The 23515-nt window shown below is 51.1% G+C and overlaps 1 protein-coding gene across 1 annotated transcript in view; it reads right to left on the bottom strand.

The window, feature by feature from the left end:
- KIF21B (kinesin family member 21B) overlaps positions 1–23293 on the bottom strand; it is a 55292-nt gene extending 31999 nt beyond the window's left edge. The window contains exons 1-9 of the mRNA XM_006834156.1: positions 22934–23293; positions 7319–7541; positions 6834–7016; positions 4580–4729; positions 4362–4496; positions 3635–3802; positions 3172–3287; positions 2488–2683; positions 888–1077 (exon numbers count right to left, since the gene is read on the bottom strand). Coding sequence (XP_006834219.1) covers positions 888–1077; positions 2488–2683; positions 3172–3287; positions 3635–3802; positions 4362–4496; positions 4580–4729; positions 6834–7016; positions 7319–7541; positions 22934–22974 — 1402 coding nt within the window. The 5' untranslated portion in view covers positions 22975–23293. The remainder of the gene's footprint in view (positions 1–887; positions 1078–2487; positions 2684–3171; positions 3288–3634; positions 3803–4361; positions 4497–4579; positions 4730–6833; positions 7017–7318; positions 7542–22933) is intronic.
- Between the last annotated feature and the right edge of the window lie 222 nt (positions 23294–23515).

The raw sequence follows: 23515 nt of genomic DNA, 5'->3' as shown, positions 1-23515 counted from the left end.
AAAAAAAAAAAAAAAAAAGTTTGTGGGAAAACGGAATTACAAGATAATAGAATTTTATTCAAGTTTTTGAAGCCCCCTTGCACATGTAAATATGAATATATATAACATATATTTATTTTAAAAAACAAAACAAATTGCCATCAAGTTGGTTCCAATTCATCATAACCCTATTTGTTTCAGAGTAGAACTATGCTCCATAGAATTTTCAAGGCTGTGATTTTTTGGAAAGAGATCACCAGGTGTTTCTTCCAAGACACTTGTGGGTGTGTTCTCACCACCAATCTTTTGGTTGTTAGCAACATACTTAGCCATCTGCACCAGACAGGGACTCCATATATATTCACATCGAAGCACATGTACTGAGAAAAATGTGGTGAACATGTCCCAAGTGGCTCCTGGAGGTTCCTCTGGAGAAGTTGAGAGGACATGGAATGGAAAGTTTGCTGAGAGGGGTTTTAACTCGCTTTATATATTGATAAGCAGCCCTGGTGGTATAGTAGGTTAAGTGTTCACTGGGCTGCTAACCTCGAGGTCAGTGGTTCAAACCTACCAACCACTCCACAGGAGAAAGCTGAGGCTATCTGCTCTTGTAAAGATTTCCAGTCTCAGAAACCCTGTGGAGCAGTCTATTCTGTCCTGTAGGGCTGCTCTGAGTTGGAGTTGACTCCGTGACAGTGGGTTTGGTTTTGGTTTTAGATACTGATGTATCATTTGCATATTTCACAAAGAAAAAGTACTACTTGTGTCATATAAAAATATTTTAAAATTCAATTGAAAGAGAAAAAGCATAAATGAATTAATCACAAAGTTGATTGGCTAGTATAGCCTGCCCAATATCCTGGGGTAGGTGTGGGGCCAGGGGGTCTGGCCTGCACACCCTGACTCACCGGCCTTGGCCAGGAGCAGATTGGCCTCCTGGCTCATGAGATGGGTGACACGGTTGTTGATGACATCAATAGCTTCCTGCATGGCCTTCACCCGCAGCCTCAGCGCCCCATTCTCCTTCTGTAGCATGGCATTCTCCCGGAACAGGTCACTGTAACCTTCGGTACCGTCCTCCCCAATGACCCGCTTGCCCTGCAAGGAGGGACACGCACGGAGCAGTCAGGCGCCAGAGCCCTCGGCCACTCCTCTGGCCTTTCCCTCCTGTCTCATGTCCCTAACACACAGCTCCTGTCTCCCGGGGCTCTGAAACCTGATAAGGTTCCACACTGACAAACTCATCCAGCTTCTGTAACCAGCTGCTTGAGAGCTCCTACCATCACCTGCTTTTCCACGGCGTACCTTCGTATCTTCATGAATGCTAGTCCAGAGTCAGAGCCCACTAGGACCAGGCAGTTAGCAAAACTGAGCAAAGTGGTCTGGGTGTATGGCAACCAGTGGAGACTGGAGCTAACTAAAACACTGACTCAGTCTAAAACGGGTTGTTGTTGTTGTTAAGTGCAGTCGAGTCGGTTCCGACCCATAGCGACCCTCTAGAGGGTTTCCAAGGAGCAACTGGTGAGCTTGACCCACCAACCTTGCAGTTCAAACTGACTGTGCAGTCTAGTGTATTAACCCACAGCGCCACACAAGTGCCAAATATTGCTCAGTCTTCTAATTTTTCAAGAAAAACTGTTATAATTCCCTGATACTCAAAAAGTCAACACTAGTTCATTTTCTTTCAAAACAGTGCCAGATTTAGGTCATGACTTTTTAGGTCGGTGACTTTTGCCCTAGTCACATGGAGTTAGACACTTCCCCCAAAGCACCCCATCTTTCCTATCTCTGTTCCTTTGGGCATGCCATGTTCCCAGTCTATAGTGCCTGCCCTACATCTTTTTTGCTGATGTCTCATTTATTCCACAAAATTCAGATAAAAAGGCCTCCTCCTCCATTAGGCCTTCCCTGACCACCCAAGTAAGTACGGCCAGTTGAGCCCCCAGCGGTTCTCTATCAAAGTCTAGGAGGCTCATCTCCCACACAAACATGTTCAGCAGATCTGGAAACACCCAGCCCAGTGTCATATGCATAAAATCTATGCAACAAAAGTCAAGTTGCTCTTCTTGTTCTGATGCAGTGTTTTAAGAGCCTGTGGGCTCAGATTGTGCTGGATTCACTTGAGTAAGCCCTCCTAATATTCAGCATACAACTGGCACATACGTGATGCTCAGTGGTTGTATGAGGAATGCATGGGCAGGGGATGAAGAAGTGGGAAGAATTATGTGGGACTGAGGGTGTGGTGCTGGTGTGACACTGTGGGTTAATGAGCTGAACAGCAAAGTTGTTTGAACCACAAGGTCAGAGGTTCAAGCTCACCAGCTGCTCCTTGGAAAACCTATATAGGGTTGCTATAGGTCGGAACTGACTCAATGGCACTCAACAACAACAACATCAATAACAGTGAACCTGCAGGGTACATGTAGCCGGGCACCAACTAAACTCTGGAGCTCTAGGCAGTGTCCTGCCTGTGTCACTTGGAGCCCCCCATGTGGGGAGTATGCTCACCGCCTTGTACTCCATCAGTTCCATCTGTAGGCGCGCTATCTCAGCCCGCAGTGCGCTGATCTGCTGGCTCGTCTTGTCCTGGTTCACCACCACCTTGTTTTTGATGTTGCGGGCCCGGTTGGCATATTTGAGGGTGTTAAGTGTCTCCATGAAGTCCCGGTCAGAGGGGCTCACGCAGGCGATCATGATGGTCTGGCTGGAGGTGTAGGTCAAGGAGGAGTGAGGGGAGAGTAAGCACAGCAAACCCCCAGAAACACTGCCACAGAGTTCCAGCTCCCCTCTCTACCCCCACTGTCTAGGACATCGGCTAAGGGTTCTTGTCCCTATATAGTGGGCAAGTTCCTACAGTGACTACAGCTAGCAAGGCTGGAGTTTGTGATGTGGGATCACCAGAACCTGGGTTAGAGATGCATGCCAGTCCTTCACTTTCCTAGCATTTCCCTTTCCTGATCTCATATAGACTCTATTGCACCCTTTAGCATGATCTCTTTGTGCAGATGAAAAAACTGAGTCTGACTGTAGTTGGTGAAAGGCCATGGAGCACTTCAAGATTCATGCCTCCCAAGCCTCCACCCTGGAGGAGGAATGCCCATTCCTGCATGGCACCGTCCGGTTCCCAACCCTCATCCCAGTATCCAGAAATCTCCCACCTCCCCCCAGCATTAGGGGCAGGTCCTCAGGTACCTATTGCCCCCCAGCGAGTCCTGGAGGAGCCGAGTGAGCTTGGAGTCTCTGTAGGGCACGTGTACCACCTTCTTGCTCTGGTCTCCCAAGGCACTGATCACGTTGCCCAGGGCCAGCTGCAGAGACAGACTTAGGCACTTAAAATGCACTCAGGGAAGGGGGCCAGGGACAAGACATTCCCCAAACATTTTGTACCTGACTTGCTGACCTTGGCAGCCCTCAGGCTCCCTAGGAGGGTTTATGGGAAGATGTGATAAGCTTGGTAAAGTCAGGAAGATGGGCAGGGAGGAGGACTAAGGATAAAGGATCCAAGGAAGGTCCAATGGTAGTAACATGTGGGCACCCTGGCCAACAACTGGCAAGAGGCCCAAGGAAGAATGGGCAGCAGTGGGTCATAGGATCTAGGGAGAACCTGAGGCTGAGCTGTTCGGGCTACTGGGGCTGCTGACCACTGAGTGCCTACCAGGCCGCAGTTGATGGAGATGCCCTCCTTGGCCCGCTCGCCGGTAGCCCCTGTTCGCTTCAGCCGCTCAGAACCAGCCAAGTCCACAAAGTGAAACTTAGCGGTAAGGGTTTCATACTCGTTGGCAGGAGCCGTGCCCTCAGGAAGTCCAGCAACTGCCTCGTTCACCTGCAGTAGAAGTCGGCAGCTGATTCCTCAGCCCTTGCCCCATCTTGCCTCTCCTCTGCTCATAGCCCACAGTACTGGCGTCTAGGGGCACTCAGAGAAGGGACCCTGGTGGTTTATACAGCACACGCTAATTCCCATTTAATTCTCATAACAAGAATCTATACTCGTTGCCTGATTATAGATGAAAGGAGCCCTGGTGGCACAGTGGTTAAGTGCTCAGCCCCAACCAAAAAGTCAGCAGTTCGAACCTACCAACTGCTCCTCAGGAGAAAGATGTGGCAGTCTGTTTCCATAAAGATTATAGTTTTAGAAACCCTCTGGGGCAGTTCTACTCTGTGCTGGAGGGTCACTACGAGTTGGAATCAATTTGATAGCAGTGGATTTAGTTTGGGGTTTGTATAGATGAGGGAACTGAGGTTCAAGAAAAAGTAAAATAAATAAAAAAGCAAACAAGTGCAGATCCAAGCCTAGGTTTGCTAGCTCTGGGTCCGCAACACCCACTTGCCTTCCCTGGGCCACCCCTGAAGCCCACCTACTCCTGGCCCTGCAGGCAACTCACCAGGTCTGGCTGGGTGCACACACGCATCTGGCACAGGTGGATGGTGAAGATGGCGTGGGAGCGAGAGCTCTGCACGTTCATCTGGGTGCTGGCTGTGGTGCGCGATAGCGCCCCCTGCTTCAGGCACTGGATCAGCTGGGGAGGTAGGAGGAGTGAGTTCTCTGTACATAGACATATGCCCGCCAACCCTGGCCCCACCTCTGCCTTAGGCTGCTCACCTCCTCTTGGGAGTTGATGAGGCGGGATGTGACTCCTGTGGTGTAGATGCTGCCATTGGCATCCTCATGGATCTTGATGTTGGACCTGCGGTGACGGGCATCAGAGTCTCGGGTGCTATCAAACAGGTCGAGGATCTCCTCATTGTAGAGCTGTGTACAGGGGAGGAAGGGCTGTTGTGTGTACCGTGAGCCTATTGTGCTTCTAACCACCTCCACTTTGAGGATGTGCAGACTGAGGCTTTAGGAAGTTAACTCACCCACTCTGGGTCCCCTCTGGCTTCTTCTGTTTTTCTCTTTGCTAACACATTATTTAAAAAAAAAAAAAAAAAACTTACAGCCTACTATACACTATTTTGCACCTTATTTTTTTTCAGAGCATCAGGGTTTATTTTTTGTAGCACTTTTTGATATGACTTAGAGATAACTGTATATATATCATTGTTGTTAGTTGCCTCCAAGTTGGCAGCAGATTCGACCACCTCCTGAAGGCAGGAGCAAATCTGTGTGTCTTGCCCTGTGCTCAGAGAGGAGGTGGGCATACAGTGAGGCCATTGTGGCCCAGCCTCCTGGGGAAAGTCTGGTGAGAATACTGTAGGTTCTAGCCTGGAACAGTCACCTGACCAGGAACCGCAGATCTCCCTGCTTTGGGAATTACCAGCAAGGGAAGTGGTATTTGCTGGAGGTTGTGCTGATGGTGAGAAGGGAGCTGGAAGAGGGATGAAGCCGCTGGAGCAGCAGCCAGCAAAATCCTGGGGTAAGGGAACTATCGCCCTCCGACATCCGAGGCTTTGATGGCCTTAAAGGGACAGAAATATCCCACAGGAAGGGGAAGAGGAAGAGGAAGGGTCTGGGGCTAACATGGGTGTCATAGTGTCTGTCTGTCTGTGTTGGGACAGACACTCTGCATCATTTAACCCTATGTGGTTTGTCTTTCAGTTCTAGGAGCTGGCCTGCTCTTTGGGGATCTCCGTGGCAACAGGACAGAGAATGGAAGAAAACAAAGGAATGAGAAATGCTCATAGATAGACAAGCAAGAAGACACATGTGCATGCCCACGCGCACACACACACACACACACACACACACACACACACACGGGCAGTCAGTTTATCAGAAGCAAAAATCCAGAAGGACAAACGAAGCCTCCCAAGTCTAAAGTATGCCAAGAAGAAAATAGCTATGGGGTGGTGAGGAGAGTGTAGGCAGAGGGCCGAGCTCCTAAACCCTGCTGTTCCATTGCCCTCAGCCTATCTCAGGGAGGGATGTGGTCTCAGCCCTCTCCAGGTCATCACTGCCCCACACTCTTCTCACCGCCCCACAGCCATTTTCTCCTGGGGACTCTTTGTGTGGCACTGTAAGATTAGCAGTGGACTGTGAACAAGATCAGTAGTTCAAACCCACCAGCTGCTCCTCAGAAACCTTATATGGGGTGCTACTATGAGTCAGAGCTGACTTGACAGCACTTAACAACAACAACCTGAGGAGGAGTCTGGTCAAAACAAAAGAGATGAGAAATGCAAGGTCTGGAGGGAAACATTAAGCATCCACTTGCTTCCCAAGAAGCTCCTTTATACGGAGCTCCTGTCTCTGGGTTTACTGAGCAGGCTGAGCCCTGCTCAGAGTCAAAGAGCTCAGAAGAATCTCTTCTCTGCCCAAAGCCTCTGGGTCTCAGCACATTGCATTCTCCTGGAGATAGACACGGCCAGCTGCAGAGAAAGGCCTTTCTGCACAAGGTCAGAGAAGACTCCGTGGGCCAGGAAATGCCTCAGCCAGCTAGGACAGACAGCTCTGAGGGTGAGAATGGACTAGACAAAAGCCAGAGGAAGCATGAGAATCAGAGTTTGCACTGTGCACCAGACCCAATCCATGTAAGACTCTCAAAACCCTGAATGAAATTAATCAGAAAATCTCAGAATCAGCTGGGGCTTGAAGAAATCATATGCTTTGTTGACCGAAGGCCCTTCTATTATAGACAACTATCCCACCATGCCATCCTCTAGCTCTTGCTTGAACATTTCCAGCAGTGGGGAACTTATCACCTACAGATGGCCCTAAGGCTCCCTAGGTTCATTTCACTGTCCTGGAGAGGAGACAAGCCAGTGCCCATCCAGGGCCCAGAGGTACCCATCCACAAAGCCAAGGTACTTCTTACCTGGGGTCCCTGAGGTCTGTTCACAGATGCAAGCCCAAACCTCTATGATCTTGTTTGCCCCATGACTCCCTCCTGCCCACCCTATGAGGGAGGCCACAGTACCTCCAGGAACTGAGCGCTGACTTTGAATTCAGGCCCAGTCGTGCCCTGCTCCTGTGCCCGACGCTTGCGTTCAGCGATGCCTGAAAAGAGGTGTGCGATGGCCCTCGGGATGATGCCCTGCTCGTCCTCTGATGTCGCCATGTCAAAGCCAGTGCCCATGGTGTATGTCTTCCCGGCCCCCGTCTGTGTTGGCAAGAATTTAAGCAGGGAGTTACCCGGCATCCCCCAGGGGCATCAGTGATTCCCTGGATTTGGGGTCAGATACCTCCTGAGACTGGGTGTCCACAGTGGCAGTGGCTCAGCCACGCCTTCTGAAGTCTTTTCTGACTGACAGCACACCCCCTGCGGGCCAGCAGCACTGCAGCTCCTCGGAAGACCCAAGAAATTGCAGCTGTGTTGTAACTGTTATGAAGCGGAACTGCTTCTCCTATCAATTGGGTGCAAACCAGGATTGGAGTGGTCAGTGTTGGGGAGGGGATCCTTACCTGCCCGTAGGCCAACACGGTGGCATTGTAGCCCTCGAAACAGCCCTCGATGAGCTTGCTCACACAGGTTGAATAGATCTGTTCTTGCCAGGTGTCCAAGTCGAAAACAAAGTCGTAGGTGAAGGCCTTGTCTTTCCCCAGCAGGACCTGGGGCTCCCCCGGGGTGACAGAGGTACATATATGACAGCCTTCAATCTTCTCCTTTGAAAGCTGAGGCCGGATCCTGTGCAAGAAGGGAAAGCCCTGGATCAGGCCTAGTTGGAAGGGCTTGCTGTGGTCACCCCTCCCTCACACTGCCTGCCAAACTTCCATTTTCCTCAAGCCCTCTCCAGCCCCCATAAGCTAGAAGAGAAGGAGGCAAGTTTAGTAGGCTCCCCAACACACACATACCCCAGGACATGACCAACTTTGGCAGTAGTAATAATAATATCAACACCACTGAAAACAAATAATGTTAATATCGATTTAACAATCAGTGTCGATAGAGCAGTGTTAAAAAGTGTTTTGCATAACTTAATTCATGTATTCTTTGCTATACATCTGTGTTGTTGTTGTTGTTGTGTGCCATTGAGTCAATTGCAATTCAAAGCAGCTCTAAGGTTTCTGAGGAGCGACTAGTGAGTTTGAACCGCCCACCTTGTGGTTCAAATTGATCTTTCAGTCCAGTGCATTTTCCTAATGCCACACCAGGTCTCCTGTGAGACATGTGTTATTCACCAGATTTTAGGTTCAGATGAGGAAACTGAGACTGAGAGAACTGAAAGGATTTATAATGGCAAGTGGCAGAGCCAGGATGCAACTGGAAGTCCTAGAAATCATTATCCCCAAGAGCAGGGAAGAGAAGACAGATTGCCCCCTTCTGGGGAGACAGAACTCATTGCTGGGTGGCAAGAACAGGATTGCCCCAGAGCTCTGGACCATATCCCCCTAGAGTCAGGGGTAAGGCCAGAGTCTGGTGGGACATTCCCAGGCTCCTGTCTAGGAGCCTAAAGTGCAGACCAAGCACAACCCTGGCAGACTAGGGAAAATCAAAAGAGCCCTGTGAAGGGCAGAGACCTCTACAACACCAAACCAGCCACACCCCCACGCCAGATCCTGGCAGGGTCTGAAAATAGGAGGACAAGTGGCATCAGGGCTGAGTGGGGAGCCAGCCATGGACAGAGCTGGCTCCATCCAGGCACCCCTCTCTCCCTCCTTCTAAGCAGCTATTGCCATGGAGAGGTCCCCATGGCAACCAAGCATGAGTCAGTGAGTGTGTCTGTAGGGATTGGCAGAAAGCATCCCCCAAATCTAAAGTTAAAGGGGGGTAGGTCAGACTCTAATGCCCATGGGCTCACACAAGCCAGCCCTGTCCACTGGGCACTTACAATGGGCTGCTTGTCAGGCTCCCTCTCCCTACGCCAACATTTACGAAGAGAAGAAAAGAGAGCAAGGACCAGGCCAGAACCCATGCAGGGCCCAGAGGCGCCTAGTCACAGAGTGAGGGGCCTCAGAGCCGCTGTCCTGTCCCTGCTCTGGGCTGCCCGGGACCCATGATTCCTGCAAAGCTGCAGACTGGATGAGGTGCTCATCTGAGTGTGTGGTCTATGTGTGGCTCTGAGACACCCAGGAACTCAGGGGTTTCCCTTCCTGCCCCTAGAGTGGGGTGGGGAGAAGCAGGCCAGTCGACACTCTGGAAAACCAGGAACGGCAATCTGGACTTCCCTCAGGAGTACTTCCCCTCAGGTGTGAACTGGTCTTCACATGTCAGTAGCTTGCCCCTCCCTGAAACTGACAGGAAAGGAAGCCCACCAAGTCACCACCATTATCCTGCTGTTTGGAGCCAGTATCTCAGTCTCCCATGTAAATTGGTTTCTGACTGGGCAGGGAGCAACTCATTCTTACTTGTCCTTCCTATGCCTCCAGATTGGATACCTGTCCCACCAGTAAAATGTCAAGACCAGTATGGCTTCTACTGTGACAGCTAACAATGCCCCATACTGGGCACACACTGTATACAAGGCAGAGTCTAAGCACTTGACAAATATTAACTCTTTTGATCCTCAAGACAACCCTATGAAGTTAATACTACTGCTTTCATTTTTTCAGATGAAGAAATCGAGATGGTACACAGCTAGTTACAAAGATAGCAAGTATCACAGGTGGGATTCGAACCTAGACACAGTGTGCACATGCGCTTCCTTAATGTTCTTATGCTACATGGTCACTAAAGGGCAGGGTTCAGAGTGAAAAAGGGAAAGAATGTCCCGTGTCCCCAGGAACAAGGCGGGAAGGCAGCAGCCTCAGAGGGAGAGTGGCACCAGACAGGACTTTAGAGCTCTGACATCCTGTCCTGGCTCTGCCCCTGCGTCTGTGGGACTCAGTACTCAGCATTTCTTGCCCAGGGCCTCCAGGGGGTCCCAGGTATACACTGAGGGTCTGACTTGGGCAGCCTCTGAGGACCCTCCGGCTCTGCTGGCTAGCACCAGCTCTTGAAGATGCCTCCCTAACACGTGGCTGTTTGCAATGGGATTTCTGGATCCAACTCAAATACCATTTAATTACCCCCGGCAGATGGTAATGCTGGTGATTGGAGGAAATCGAATCAAGATCCCTGGAGACAGAGGCAGGGTGGGTGGTGGGAGGGGCAGCAGGGGAGGGTGAGCAGCAGAGCCCTTCAGTGGAGAAGCAGCTTCTCCTTCAGCAACTAGCCCTTATATCACCGGGGGAGTCCAGCTGCCAGGAGTCAGAGAGTGGGAAAAGAGCAGAACATTTGAAGGGGGACCCTAGGGTTTCAGGCTTAGGAGTTTTAGGACCAGTTGGACATTGATCCCGGGACACTCTGTTGTCCCAGTGCATCCTGAAGTGAGGCCCTCTGTGGTCTGAGACAGACAGACAGCCCCGCACAGGCCCATCCTAAGCGCCAGGGTACTTTGCCAGGGTGCAGGTGAGTGGGCAATGCCACCCAGAGAAAAACACAGCTCTTGTATGAGTCACAAATGACCTGGAAGAGGGAGGGAGTGTTCATGGCAGCACTGGAACTGGACATGGAAGCAGATGGAATTCAAGCTTCCTAGATGCCATGAGCTAGCACCGGACCAGGCTCAGTCATAGCTGCCCTTATACAACAGATGCTACGAGTTAGGGGACAGCAGTGATAGAGTTCTCACTTTCCATGCAAGAGACTTGGGGTCAGTTCTCAGCCAGTGACCTCATGTGCAGGGACCACCTGTTTATCAGTGGAAACTTGCATTTTCCTGTGGTGCTAAATAGGTTTCAGCAGAGCTTCCAGACTAAGATGAACTAGGAAGAAAGTACTGGTGATCTGTTTGCAAAACTCAGTCCTATGGATCACAACCGTCATGTTGTGGCCGATTTACAACAATACAATGAGCTAGGGATTTCAATCTACATTTTCTAAAGAGAAATGTTGAAGTTTGAAGTGGTTAAATCACACTCATAGTAAACAGAGTGAAATTGGCAGTGAAGTCGGGTATCAATTGCTGCTCTGGGTGACTCACTCTTCCACTTCTGCAGTTGTCTCCTACCCAGGAAACTCCCAATCCCCAGATCACTCAGAAAATGACCTTTCACAAGACCGTTAGAAAAGCCAGGGATGCCCTAAGGTCTGGATTCCTACCACATCTGCTCAAGCTTGTGCCCCATGGGGTCTGAGGGCCTGCTGTACACTGGTATCTTCTCTCACAATCCAGTGGGAAGAGACACTGGGTCTTAGTCACCCTGGGGTTCCTGCCTCACCACATTCTGCTCTGGGTTGAATTCAAACCCACACCCCCATCTACAGAAGGAAACTCCAACTAGGGGACAAGAGACGGTGGCTTATGAGTCTCTGCTTCCTCCTGAGTTATCTCGATGATCTTTAAGGTCACTGTCCCGTTTTAACTTTCTAAGAACTCTCTCATCTCCCCTCCAGGAGCCTCTGTTCCTTGTCCCACTCCTGGTGAGGTGATTTCATTGGGCTGCCCTTGAAGAAGCGCTTGGTCAGTCCTGCCCCAAAAACAAGGGTGAAAGGGAAGCTTCTGTTCACAACAGCATCACAACAGCAACGATGGGAATCACTCACAGCTTGGTCCCTCCCTCAGGAGGGGGGTCACTAATGGACTGACAGACGTGTCTGCCAATCTGCAGTTTCTAGGTGTCTTCCAACTAAACCCTGGCCTAGGGGCTGTGGACCAGGTCCAGGAGTAGGATAAGGTGAGGGAGACACATATAAGAAGGGCACCGAAGAACTCCGTAAGGAAGATAATTCATATACTTTAATGCAATATTCAAAAAAGATGAGATCCGCAAATTATGACCTGCAGGCCAGCCACCTATTTTTGTAAATAAAATTTGGGGGAACCAAACATTCAGTAGTATTTCTGCCTAGGGCCTTTGTGAATAACAGGCATCTCATCTTAAATTCCCTGATCCCTTCTCCCTCCCTGTTCCTCCAATCAACTCATTGCCCACCCCCACCCCCAAAGTCTTTGGAGCTGTACCGCTTCTCAAGGAGGTTCTGCAGGGAGGAAGCGCGGGAAGTCCCCGGAATCTCCTAGAACAGAGCCCGGTCTATTTGCCACTTGGCAACCTGCAGGCTGAGCGGCGGGTGAGCGCTGACGCGAGAGCAAAAGAAAGGGCCCAGCGCTTTTCAGAGGCAGGATCTGGCAAGAGCGGCTGGGCCACAGAGCTTCCTCTGCTCACAATTGGGCAGAAGCAGGTCTGATATGGGAACCCGTCCCCCACCCCCGAGAAGAGCGCACCCGGGGCGGAGGGACCCGCCGGCCGCCGAGGACCGCCCCTGTTCCCGCAGCTCCGAAGCCTCGGCGGCGACGGCGGGACAAAGACCACGAGCCCGAGCCCAAGGCTCCGAGAATGCTGAGCTCAGCGGTTTCTCGGCTCTTTGGGAAGCCGAGAGGACAGGGCGGAAAGGGAGGACAGAAGATACAAGGAGGAGGCAGACCCAGGGGATGCTGAGAGGCTGCCAAGGAGAAAAAACTCCCCCTGCAAAGGCTGGGTACATCCGGCGCGTGCCCTGAGCCCCGAAACCCTGCCTCTCGGTTTAGGAAGCGGAGGACTGGGCTGGTTGGGCCTCATGCCTAACTCCATCTTTAGTGACATCACACAAAGCCGGCCCATCAACCCTGCCAGGAGTTGATTGTGAACTGCAAGGTTGGTAGTTTGAACCCACCTGCTGCTTCTCAGAAACCCTACACAGGGTCACTACGAGTTGGAACCTACTGGACAGTACAACAATCAGCTGACTAGGTCCCCTCTCCTGCTCCTAACAGACCTGTCCCCAAATCCCACCTGCAATCCCTAAAGGTGCAGGTGCAGGTTCTTTCCATTGGAAGGGACTTAATCACTTTTGGGAGGTAATAGGCTGAGATAGTAAACTAACCAAGGAGTGTTCCAAAATGCTGGAAAATTCTAACCATTTAGTGCATAGTACTCGTATATGATTCCTGATGCCTTTTCTTTGCTAGTACCTGTAACCCCATAATGCCTGTGAGTTCAAATCTCTGTTTATTAACAACCCCCACATTTATAGAGCAAGACTGAATTTTTGTTCAGCACTGTGCCTAGATGCTTTGCACATGTTAGATTACATTGTATCATTTAATTCTAAAGTGAGTAATTTTGCCCTTAATGCACAAGTGACAACTCAGAATTAAACAACTTGGATCAAAGTCACACAGCTAATCAGTAATCAACAGGCCCTTCTTCTAGGACGATCACTAGACATCAGACTGAAGGCTCAATTCAGAAAGCAAGCCCAGGAGAACTCTATGCATTTAGCTGCCCACTTGTGAGTAATTTGTGCTTTGGGGACTCCCAGGCTGGGAGACACCCTTTCACCACGCCCCAGCTCAAAGATTATGGGAAGAACCAGAGATTTAGCCTTTCAGGTGCCCCCAAAACTACATAATTTATCCCTTTGGAAAAAGCCCCAGAGAGGTCCAAAGTATTTCTCTGTTTCTCCCCAAACAAAAAATAAATAAATGAATAATAAATCTGACTCATGACAACCCCACGTGTGGTGTGTAGATTCAAACTCCATAGGGTTTCAAGGCTATGACTTTTCGGAAGGAAATTGGCAGGCCTTTCTTCTGAGGTACCTTGGGTGGGTTTTAACATCCAATCTTTCAATTACCAGCTGAATGCTTAACCACTTGTGTCATGCAGGGTCTACTTCTTTCTCCTCATCTCCTTCAAGCCCCTCAAATGCCTCTCTAGAATCCTGAAAAGAGCTCCTCTGGGAGGCTAGTGGGGCAGCCCAGGGAGAGCCTGAGAAGTCTCTGGGTGTGCTGTGCCCAAGACCGAGTGCAAAAGCAAAAGTCTGTTCAGGTCCCACGACCTGCTTTCCTCATGTCCAGCTTGCAACTCGTGCTCCTGACTCCAACCATGGGGCAACAGAGGCAGTATGGGAGTTAAGTTGCATCCATTGTGGAAGTGGGTGCTTGGGGGCTGAGAGAGGTGACATAGAAGGAACAAAGAGGAAACCCATTACTTTCAGTCTGCAGGGCACACCAAAGCCACTTGGCCATGCTATGACCAGTCAGGGATCAGTTCTTCCGCATCAATGACAGAGACAGACCAAAGAAAACTCAGATACAGCAGAAGGGATTTAGATAAGCTAGCAAAAAGAACTTCCTGCCTATGCTGTTGTTTCTAAGTGCCATTGAGTTGGTTCCGACTCACAGTAAACCTGTATAGGGTTTCCGAGGTGCAGCTGATGGGTTTGAAGCGCCAACCCTCAAGTTGTTTAATCCTATAATCCTATATAAGGGAGCCCGGAGAAGACTGTGGATTCTTCTTCAGAAATCATTCATCAGTCATTGATCTTACTCTGGTTTCCCCTCTCTTTTATGCATTCTCCACTAACCATGCCTCACTCAAGAACGAAAATGCCTAACACTTTTTGAGGACCTAGTCCTGGTGTGGCGCTGTGGGTTAATGGGCCAGACTGCAAAGCCGTTTGAACTGCAAGGTCGGTGGTTCAAGCTCACCAGCTGCTCCTTGGGAACCCTATACAGGGTTGCTATGGGTCAGAATTTACTCGATGGCACTTAACAACAACAACAATGACTACTACAGTAAAGGAGTCCTGGTGTGGCACTGTGGGTTAATGTGCCAGACTGCAAAGCCATTTGAACTATATGGTCAGCGGTTCAAGCTCACCAGCTGCTCCTCGGAACCCTATACATGGTCGCTAATAGGTCGTAATCGACTCAACGGCACTTAACAACAACAACAACTACTACTACAGTAAAGGAGTCCTGGTGTGGGACTATAAGATACACACTGGACTACTAGCCACAAGGTCAGCAGTTCAAACCCACCAGTCGCTCCTCAGAAACCCTATACTGGGTTACTGTGAGTCGGAACTGGCTCAGAGGCCTTAGCAAAATTACATTAAAACTATGACAGGCAGAACCTGACAGAAAAGGAAAATGCAAATAGTTTCACTAAGAGAGAGCAAAAGAAAACGGCAAATAACTTGTGAGACCCAGAAAAATAAGGCAGTCCCATTGTAGCGTAGTGGTTATGAATCGGGCTGCTAACCTCAGGGTCAGCAGTTTGAAACTACCAGCTGTTCCACAGGAGAAAGATGAGGCTTTCTGCTCCAGTAAAGATTTACAGCCTCAGAAACCCTTACAGGGTCTCTATGAGTCGGAACTGACTCCACGGCACATATCAACAACAACAATTGAATTGGGGCTTCACTGTATATTCATTTATATACACATAACGCTGTGGGTTAATGAGCTGGACTGCAAGGTTGGTGGTTCAAGCTCACCAGCTGCTCCTCAGAAACCCTATGCAAGATCACTATGGGTCGAAACTGATTCGATGGCACTTAACAATACATTGAATGGAGTCATGGTATGGCACTGGCTGCAAAGTCAGTTTGAACCACAAGATGGGTGATTCAAGCTCACCAGTCGCTCCTCGGAAACCCTATACAGGGTTGCTATGGGTTGGAATCAAGTCGATGACACTTAACAACAATACAATGAATGTGTTATGGTGGACCTGTGAGATAGGGGCTATTTCCTCCATCTAGCTGAGGCTCAGAAAGCATTCATTTAACCAGCCTAAATTCACCAATCACCCAGTTCATGAGTGGTGATGAAATTCAAACCAAACCTCTCTGCGCCCATTCCTTCTGCATCCACTAAGCAGCTCTGCAGGATTCTGGGAGAGCGGCTGCACTGGAGAAAAATGATCCCCTCAGAGAATCTCCCAGTCTGATCCTAACAACAGCTGCCCACAGTACTACGAGCTCTCTACTGGGAAAGATTTTTCCCATTTAGTAGTTGAAAAAGCAGAGGCCTGGAGCACGGAAAAGCATGGAGCTGAGAACCCAGGAGGTGGTTTCCCTGCCAGAGGACCTTGGTTCTCCTTGGAGGCTGAAAGAGGACGTCTACACCCCCACTTTAATGAGCATCCTTTCCTCCTCCTCCCCTGGCAGTCTGCCAGCTCTCAGGAAGGCGGCTACAAGCAAAGTCCCTGCTCTCTCAGGGGAGTCTGGCTTGCAGACACCCGGGGGCCTTTAGCTGACTTAGCCCACAGAAGACATCTTCCCAAAGAGGTCAGTCCTCTCTAAAATAAGATGCAATTTGGGGCATCGGGGTAATGTGTGGAGATGGCACAGAGCACCATCCAAGGTCTCCAGGCCTCTTAGTCCCTCCCCCAGTCACAGTCTTCCTGAGGGAAAATACCCTGAACCCACAAACAAGAAGGCTTTGTACTGTGAGGTCAAAGGGCATGAGTTTATGAGGCCCTTGGCAAGCCTGTTGAAGGGGGTCTGTCAATCCCTCTGCCTGACTTCTGCTCCCTAACACATTTCTAAGAGCTCAGAGAGGAGAGGGGCACTCCCAGAAAATCTACAGGGAGACTTGAGGTGTCAACTCAGGATGACTGGGTTCAGGACTCAGGGATATTCTTGATCTTTCTTTCAGTTCATCTAGGAGTCTAGACCATCGACTTCTGAGTCGTGCTCAGGAAAAAGCAGTTAAACAGGGGTAGGGGTGCCAGGCAGGAGGCAGCCTGGGGCGGGAGAGTCTTGCTCTATGGATCTATGAACCAGGGCATCAGGATCCCAGCTGTGCCTACAAGAAACTTCCAGAAAGGCTGAAAACTAGGCATGGGGGAGGATGCAGGCAAAGCAGAGTGAGGCAGAGGAGCAGTGGGACATGGAGGAGCAGCTAAAAAGGGATCAATCTCTGTCTGGAAGTGGACATATCCCAACAGCACAGGCCTGGCTGACTCCTCTTATTCCTGGGGCCTGGGAAGAGGACAAGTCTAACACAGGGAAGCCCCGTTCAGCTGTGCTCCAGCATCATTCTCGCTGTCCCACCCCCATCTCTGGGCATCTGGCAGGGGTTTCCCATGACCTCCCGGGAGACAGGGAGCTGTGGAGCCCAGCTTAGCCTGAGTGCCCCGGGAGCACGGAGCTATGAAGCTATGATGAATCTGCATCTGGTGGGGGACAGCTCAGTCGGTAGGGACTGGGCCCCCAGGGACACTCCCCTGCTAAGGAATGCAGCAGCAACAGGCAGCTAGCCTGAGAAAGCTGAGTGTGGAGGGCAGCGATCTTTCCAACCACACTGGCCCAGTTCCACAGTCCCTGCTGTTGTGCTACACACAGGTCAGTTCTCCTAACTCCTGCCTCATGTATGGCCAGTCCAGCATAGAGAATACACAGGTAGACTCGACTCTAGCTCTAATGCAGGGCTGCCACTAAGGAAGGTAGACAGATAGGGACTCGGGCATCTGGGGACAGGGGGAACCAAACCCCAAAGACTGAGGTGAGAGGAGTCCTGCAGAGAACAGGGCACAGCAGCCAGCACTGTGGCCACCCACTGAGCTCCACCAGCCCTGCTCCAGAGATCACCCCTGGGGCAAAGCACAGTAGGGCCAGGGATGGAGGGCCAGATCTCTGGGGCTAAGGGAGCCAGTCCTGGCCCAACTCCCCTCCAAACCTCCCTCCAGCCAAGAGCCCCCCTCCAGCTGTTCTAAAGGGGAGGGGCACAGAAGACAATGCTTACTTCCCTAAAGTCCTCCACAAGCTGCTGTCTAGAGGGTAAAATGGAAGACTAGGAGTCCCAGGAGGAGCCCTAATGGTGCTAACAGCTAACTGCTAACTGTTAAGTACTGCTAACCAAAAAGAGTCCTGGTGTAGTGCTGTGGGTTAATGAGCTAGACTACAAAATTGGTTTGAACGGCAAAGCTAGTGGCTCAAGCTCACCAGCCGCTCCTCAGAAACCCTATACAGGGTTGCCATGGGTCAGAACTGACTCGACAGCATTTAACAACAACAACATCCAAAAGGATGCCAGTTCAAACCCATCTAGCAATCCAAAAATATTACAACCAAGAAAACCCTATGGGGCTGTTCTTCCTTGTCACATGGGATTGCTTTGACTGGTGGAAGCGGGTAGGTAGGAGTGGCAAGGGGAGACCTAGCTATCCCCATATCTCCAGAACTCCCTTCCATAGAGATTGGCAAGGTGGAAACTCAGGCAGGAAAGCAAATCCCAGGAAAGCAAATCCCAAGGATACCTGCAGGAATCTAAGGAAGAAGAGAATGGAGACACACCTAGTGGGAGGGAAAAGCTTCTCACGCTTAAAAGGGAGCAGCACAGGTTTAGGAAGTAGGACCCTGGTGGTGACAGGCAACCTCATGCTAAGCAACTCTATAAAGGAGAAAGACTCAAGGGCCTCCCCTCACCCCTAGTCCCCAACATACACACACCTTGCTACACATTTGCACAGCACTGTATGCTTTCCTAGGCAGTTTCTCAATATCCATGCTCTTGGCAATGGTGTGCAGTAAAGCATTTGAAGAAACTGAGGCACACTCAGAGCACAGAACTAGAAAGCAGCTTGGAACAGTATGAAGAGCCTGTACTGTTCATTTACCATTGATAGGATCTGGCATAGTTTGTATCACCTCTCTGTTGGCTCATCTACACAATGGGAATAACATAAGCTACCTTGCAGGGTCACAGAGGCATTAAATGAGATAATGTAGGTACAATGTCTGGCCTAAAGTAGGTGTTCAATTAGTAATAGTTATTTTTAGTGTACTCCTAATTTGCCTTCTATCATAATGTGCTTCCTGTTGTTTAAAGAAAGGAAAAAAGGATGCTATTGTTGTTAAGTACCGTGGACTCGGTTCCGATTCATAGTAACCCTGTACAGGGTTTCTGAGGCTGTACATCTTTACAGGAGCAGAAAGCCTCATCTTTCTCCCGCAGAACAGCTGGTAGTTTCGAACTGCTGACCATGAGGTTAGCAGCCCGATTCGTAACCACTACGCTACTAGAGTTCTTTCTAGTGTGCTCCTAATTTGCCTTCCATCATAGTGTGCTTTCTGTTGTTTAAAGAAAGGATAGCAGGTGAATTCTTCATTGTACCAAATTGTTCACCACAGCTAGAAACCTCTTAGGTACACTTCAGGCCTAGTTTAAAAACATTTTATTGATACTTAACTCCTAAGGAATGGGTCCTCATAGCACAGTGGTTAAAACACTTGGTTGTTAACAGTGTTAAGGTTGGCCGTTAGAACCCACCAGCCCCTTGGTGGGAGAAAGATAAGGCTATTTGTTTCCATAAAGATTATAACCTTGGAAACCCTATGGACTGCAGTCCTACTCCGTCCTATAAGGTTGTTATGCGTTAGAATTGACTCAACGGCACTGGGTTTGTTTTTAGGTTTTGGAACTCTTAAAGGAGCCTGTGTTTCATTCCCTCCAAAGATGGAACACTTTCTACTTTATCTAAACCATTGCTCTTCACAAAGGAAGCTCAAGTCTTATTTGCAGCCCAGGACCTCAGAACAAACCAGTTGTTCCCATTCTACTGGATTGAGATCTAAAACGGTGGCCCCAAAGGACAAACAGGGCAGAGGCCCACGACCCTGACAGTGGATGAACTGCATCAACCCCAGCTCTGACTTTTGCACCTAGCGCTGTAACACCTCGCCTCTGCCACTTCCTCTGCTCAGCCCCACCCTACTTCCACACTACAGTTTTCAAAAGCTGAGATCCAATCCGATAGGCTACTGGGGGATGGAGGGGGGCATGGTTTCCGGGGCCTGTGGTTACTCTGCTCAACTTCCTTGTGATGATGTAAGCCCTATTTCTGCAACAGGAGGACACCACTAAGTCTCAGGTCTCTCTACACAGCCTCCATGAGGTCCTGTCTGGGCCTCAGTTTCCCAGACCTGTGATCTAGGCAATGTAGGACACAGCTGGCATTGATTGGCCCTGACCAGCCTTGAGCGCTGTGTAGAACTATGAAGATACTCCATATATTCATTCTCAAGTTTCTTCTGCCTTCTTCAGTCCCTCTGTCCCAACCCACCAACATGCTTGATTCTAAATTCAGACAGTCATTGACCAAGATTGCAGAGCAGTGTGGAACCTGGAAGATTACTGCAGCCAGACAGCCTAAAGGCGAGAAGCGGTGCAATCTAACATTGGATTTGGGTTGCTAGCTGATGCTCACCGACTCCTTCTCAATCCAATAGTGTCATGGGTTGGAGGTGGGACTGCCAGGAGCATCTTCCCCTCCTCAGCTAACTAAAGGAAGGAAGCTTAAGAGAACCAGGCAGAGATAAGCGGGAGGTGGGCTACGCAACACTGAAGGCTCCCCTCAAGGTGGGGGTTCAGAGCTGGGAGCTTGAGAGGGTCTTAAATAAACTCACCATGTGACTTGGTTTCCTTCCCTAATTTCAACTTTGCCAACTTGCATTTCTTAATAGTCATCCCCTTCCCTATCTCCCCACCATTTGTCAGGCCTATTTTTCTGCAGCCTAGGGCAGGTTATATAGCTCAGCCTCACCTCTCTCCAGGCTTGCAGAAAAAGGTGTGGGGTTGGGCAAAACCAGGTAAAAATAGACTCCAAACCAGCCTGGTCCAGGAAGCTGAGTGTCCTTATCATACAAGGAGATTAGCAGATGAAGGGATCACAGAGAACACGGCAGAGTCTGGTTTGGGAATGTCCAGGTGCAAAGGGGGCTAGATTTGGAGCCGGATGGATCCCACTCTGCTTTGCTGGGAGGCTTTGGGTGAGTCTTTGGAGTGTGCTTACAACTTAGACGTTCTCTTGTCCCGAAACCCCAGGTCTGGAAAGTGTCCTTCCCTGGTTCCTCCCAGCCTTGACCTTCCCCATAGCCTTGCCCTCTGCAGACAGTTAGCTTTGATCCTCAACCCAAGGACCTGACACTTCACCTCATTGTGCCATCTCCCCCACACACATGCCAGACCAAATTTGCTTTACTCATTCTCCCAAGGGCTGGACTTCAGGGCTCACCTCACGTCATTCTCAGGGGAACCCAGAAAGCATTTCAGTTAGATACATACAAGTGAGGATTTACAGAAAGACAGGAGGCAGTGAGCCTTGAGATGGACTGGAACCTCAGAAATCCCAGTTCTTGGTCTTTGCCAGAAATGTACCCCCATACTCCAGCCTGGCCACCCAGCCCTTTTCAATGACGCAAGTGATATCTTGGGGTGGTGGGGTTAGGAGAAATCCAAAAGCATTGAGCACTCCCTGCTACAACCCCTCACTGGCATCATCTGCTCTGCTTTCCAGCAGCAATCCAGTCCTATTCTCTGTTCTCTGATTAGAAACTGGGTTCTGTCCAAGCATTGTCTGTCTTCCACGGCCCGTTGCCCATTGAGATCTGGCGTGTGCCGGCGCTGGGCCATTGTGGTAGGGTGGAGTTGGGAGGAGGGACCCTCACCTTCCTGAAGTTCCTGAAAGCTTGGCTTTGGGGATGCTAAGTCCTCCTATTCCTCCATCCAGAGCCGTAACTCACGGTACCAGGGCAGTTTGAGGGGGGAGCGGAGATGATCCCATCACCCTACAGAACTGGTTGTAAAGGACAGACATAATCCCATCTCCGAAGGTCCCAGCACTTAATAACGCTTCAGTGGAAAGGGAAGCAGGAGGGGAAACACCAGCTTTCCTTCATTCTTCTACACAAAGTACCAACCCCATGAGAATACCCACTTTACAATGTACCCAATAACAGCTTGGGGGTCGTGAACAGTAGGGACTTTTTGTCTGGCTCTCTCCTGCAAGATGGGCTAGAAAGGATGGTCCCTAGGTGAGGAAAGGATGGTCCCTAGGTGAGGAGCACCCCAAGCCCCTTCCTCCCAGGCCCCTAGGCTCATATTGGGTAGAGGCCTGGGCTTCATTTCCCTTTTATGATGCTTTTGGACTCTCCCAGACTGCCGCAGATGCCATATTTACATTTCCCACTCCCACACCCTCACTCATGGACATCCCTCCCTCCACCTCCACAGGATACTGCAGCAATGTCGCCCCAGCAGCCACTGGCCCCGCCCCAGCCAGCCCACTAGGCACCTGCAGGGCTCCTCTTTGTCTCTTTGGCTGATGGGGGCAGGAAGGCTGTGCTTAAGTGATGCTCCGTGTGACCGTGCAGTGCAGGGGTTGAGGTATTTCCATCTCCCTCCCTCCCTCAGCCATGATCGGTGGTCAGCTCCTCTACTCCAGGTTACAGAAGGCTGGCCAGGTGGTTGGGACATCTGCCCTGGGGTAGGGGTAGGGAGGCTTTTTTCATGGCCATTTCTGATTCTGTCTGGAAGGGATTCCCCGGGGATTCCTGGAATCTGGGTCACCTATGACCCAGGGGGATCTAGAGTTCTGACTCAGAGACCCATCTGAGACCTAGGTCCTCTTACCACCCTTACACAGGGCAGCCAGTCCCAGATTGGAACTCTCCCATAACAGAATCTTCTCAAAGAGAGAACCCCCAAACAAAAACAGGCAGAGGTAGTATGATGCAAACGTTTTCCACCTAGCAACATTTCCTTCCCATGCACTTCTGCATACCCCAATAATGTCTTCCCCACCTCAATTCTGCCAGGAAATCACTTCAAGTTCCAGACTGGAAGCACGGATAAGCCTACTGAGCCCTCTCTCAACCCCTTGGGATTTCACCTGAGTGTCTGGATGGTGCGTCACACCCTCTTGTCCTCTCAAATCTCAGATACACCTTTTCCTCTCCTTTCCCCTTAGCCTAGGACAGTACCAACAGGGTACTCTCCAGCGGCTATTCACTCCCTACCGAAGGCCACCATCCCAGCCATTCCATTCATACCCGCACCCAATCTTTGTCTGCGGAACCGGCTCCGCGGGGGCGGAGCGCTGCCTTCTTTAGCGGGACCGCGAGCACAGAACCCGCTGACTGGGGTGGACGGGGGAAGAGGGGTCATTTTGCCCTCTCCAATATCCCCATATGAGACAGCAACCCCGTAGAGAGGCGAAGAGGAAACACACAGACGCTCCGGCCTGGGCCAGGGCTGGGTGTGAAATACCGGATTTCCTTGTTTATTCGATTTTCTGATCATTAAGGGCTCCCAAGAGGGGGCCGAAATTACCACCCAAACAAAGCCACCTTCCAGCAGCCCCGGGGGGCGCCTTTCCCCTGCGGCAGCCGGATCAGCGTGCGGCGCGTCCTCCAGCCTTCCATGCCGGCCCCTCCTCCGGGATTGAAGGCATCAACTCGAACGGTGCCCGCGCCCCCAACCCCGCGCCCACGCAAGACAAAGCCCGAGTCCTCTCCACTCGCGCCCCGCTGCCCCAGGTCCCTACCTGACGGCCACCTTGACGCAGCAGTCCCCCTGGCCTGCCATGGTCCTCTGGCGCGGGGGTCTGGGTGTGGATCAGGGGCGGGGGTACAGGGGCCAATGCCCGAGGCAGCGGCTGCGGCTGCGAAAGGCGGGGACGCGGGCACTGCTGGCAGAGGCTACCGCGGCAGCTGGAGGTGACATGCTCGCGGCCAGCAGAGGGGCTCACCAGCGGCCGGGGGCAGCTTCCCGGGGCTGGGCTCGCGCGCCTCCTCGAGCCATCGGGCGACGACTCGAAGCTAGCTGACAGCCGGCGGCGCGACCCGCCGCTCCCCACCGCGCGGCACACGCGCGCACACACCTCCCACCCTCGCCGCCACCTCCCGCCGCAGCGCGAACAAAGGGGGCGGGGGCCGGCCCGGCCCAGGCCCCGCCTCCGATCCCCGCCAAGCCCGCGCTGGGCTCTGCCCCGTCCCAGAACCACCAATAGAAGGCCCGAACGAGCAATAGGGGCGGGCCTTGAGCCTTTAAAGAGACCTCTTGGCTGGCGTCCACCCGGTTACAGGGCGGGGGAGGGGGTGAGGGAGGCGGGCAGGATAGGAGGGTT

Source organism: Chrysochloris asiatica, unplaced genomic scaffold, assembly GCF_000296735.1.
Source record: "Chrysochloris asiatica unplaced genomic scaffold, ChrAsi1.0 scaffold00009, whole genome shotgun sequence".
NCBI classification, from domain to species: Eukaryota; Metazoa; Chordata; class Mammalia; order Afrosoricida; family Chrysochloridae; genus Chrysochloris; species Chrysochloris asiatica.
The sequence above is the reverse complement of the archived record's forward strand: the minus strand, read 5'-3'. Positions and strand labels throughout refer to the sequence as shown.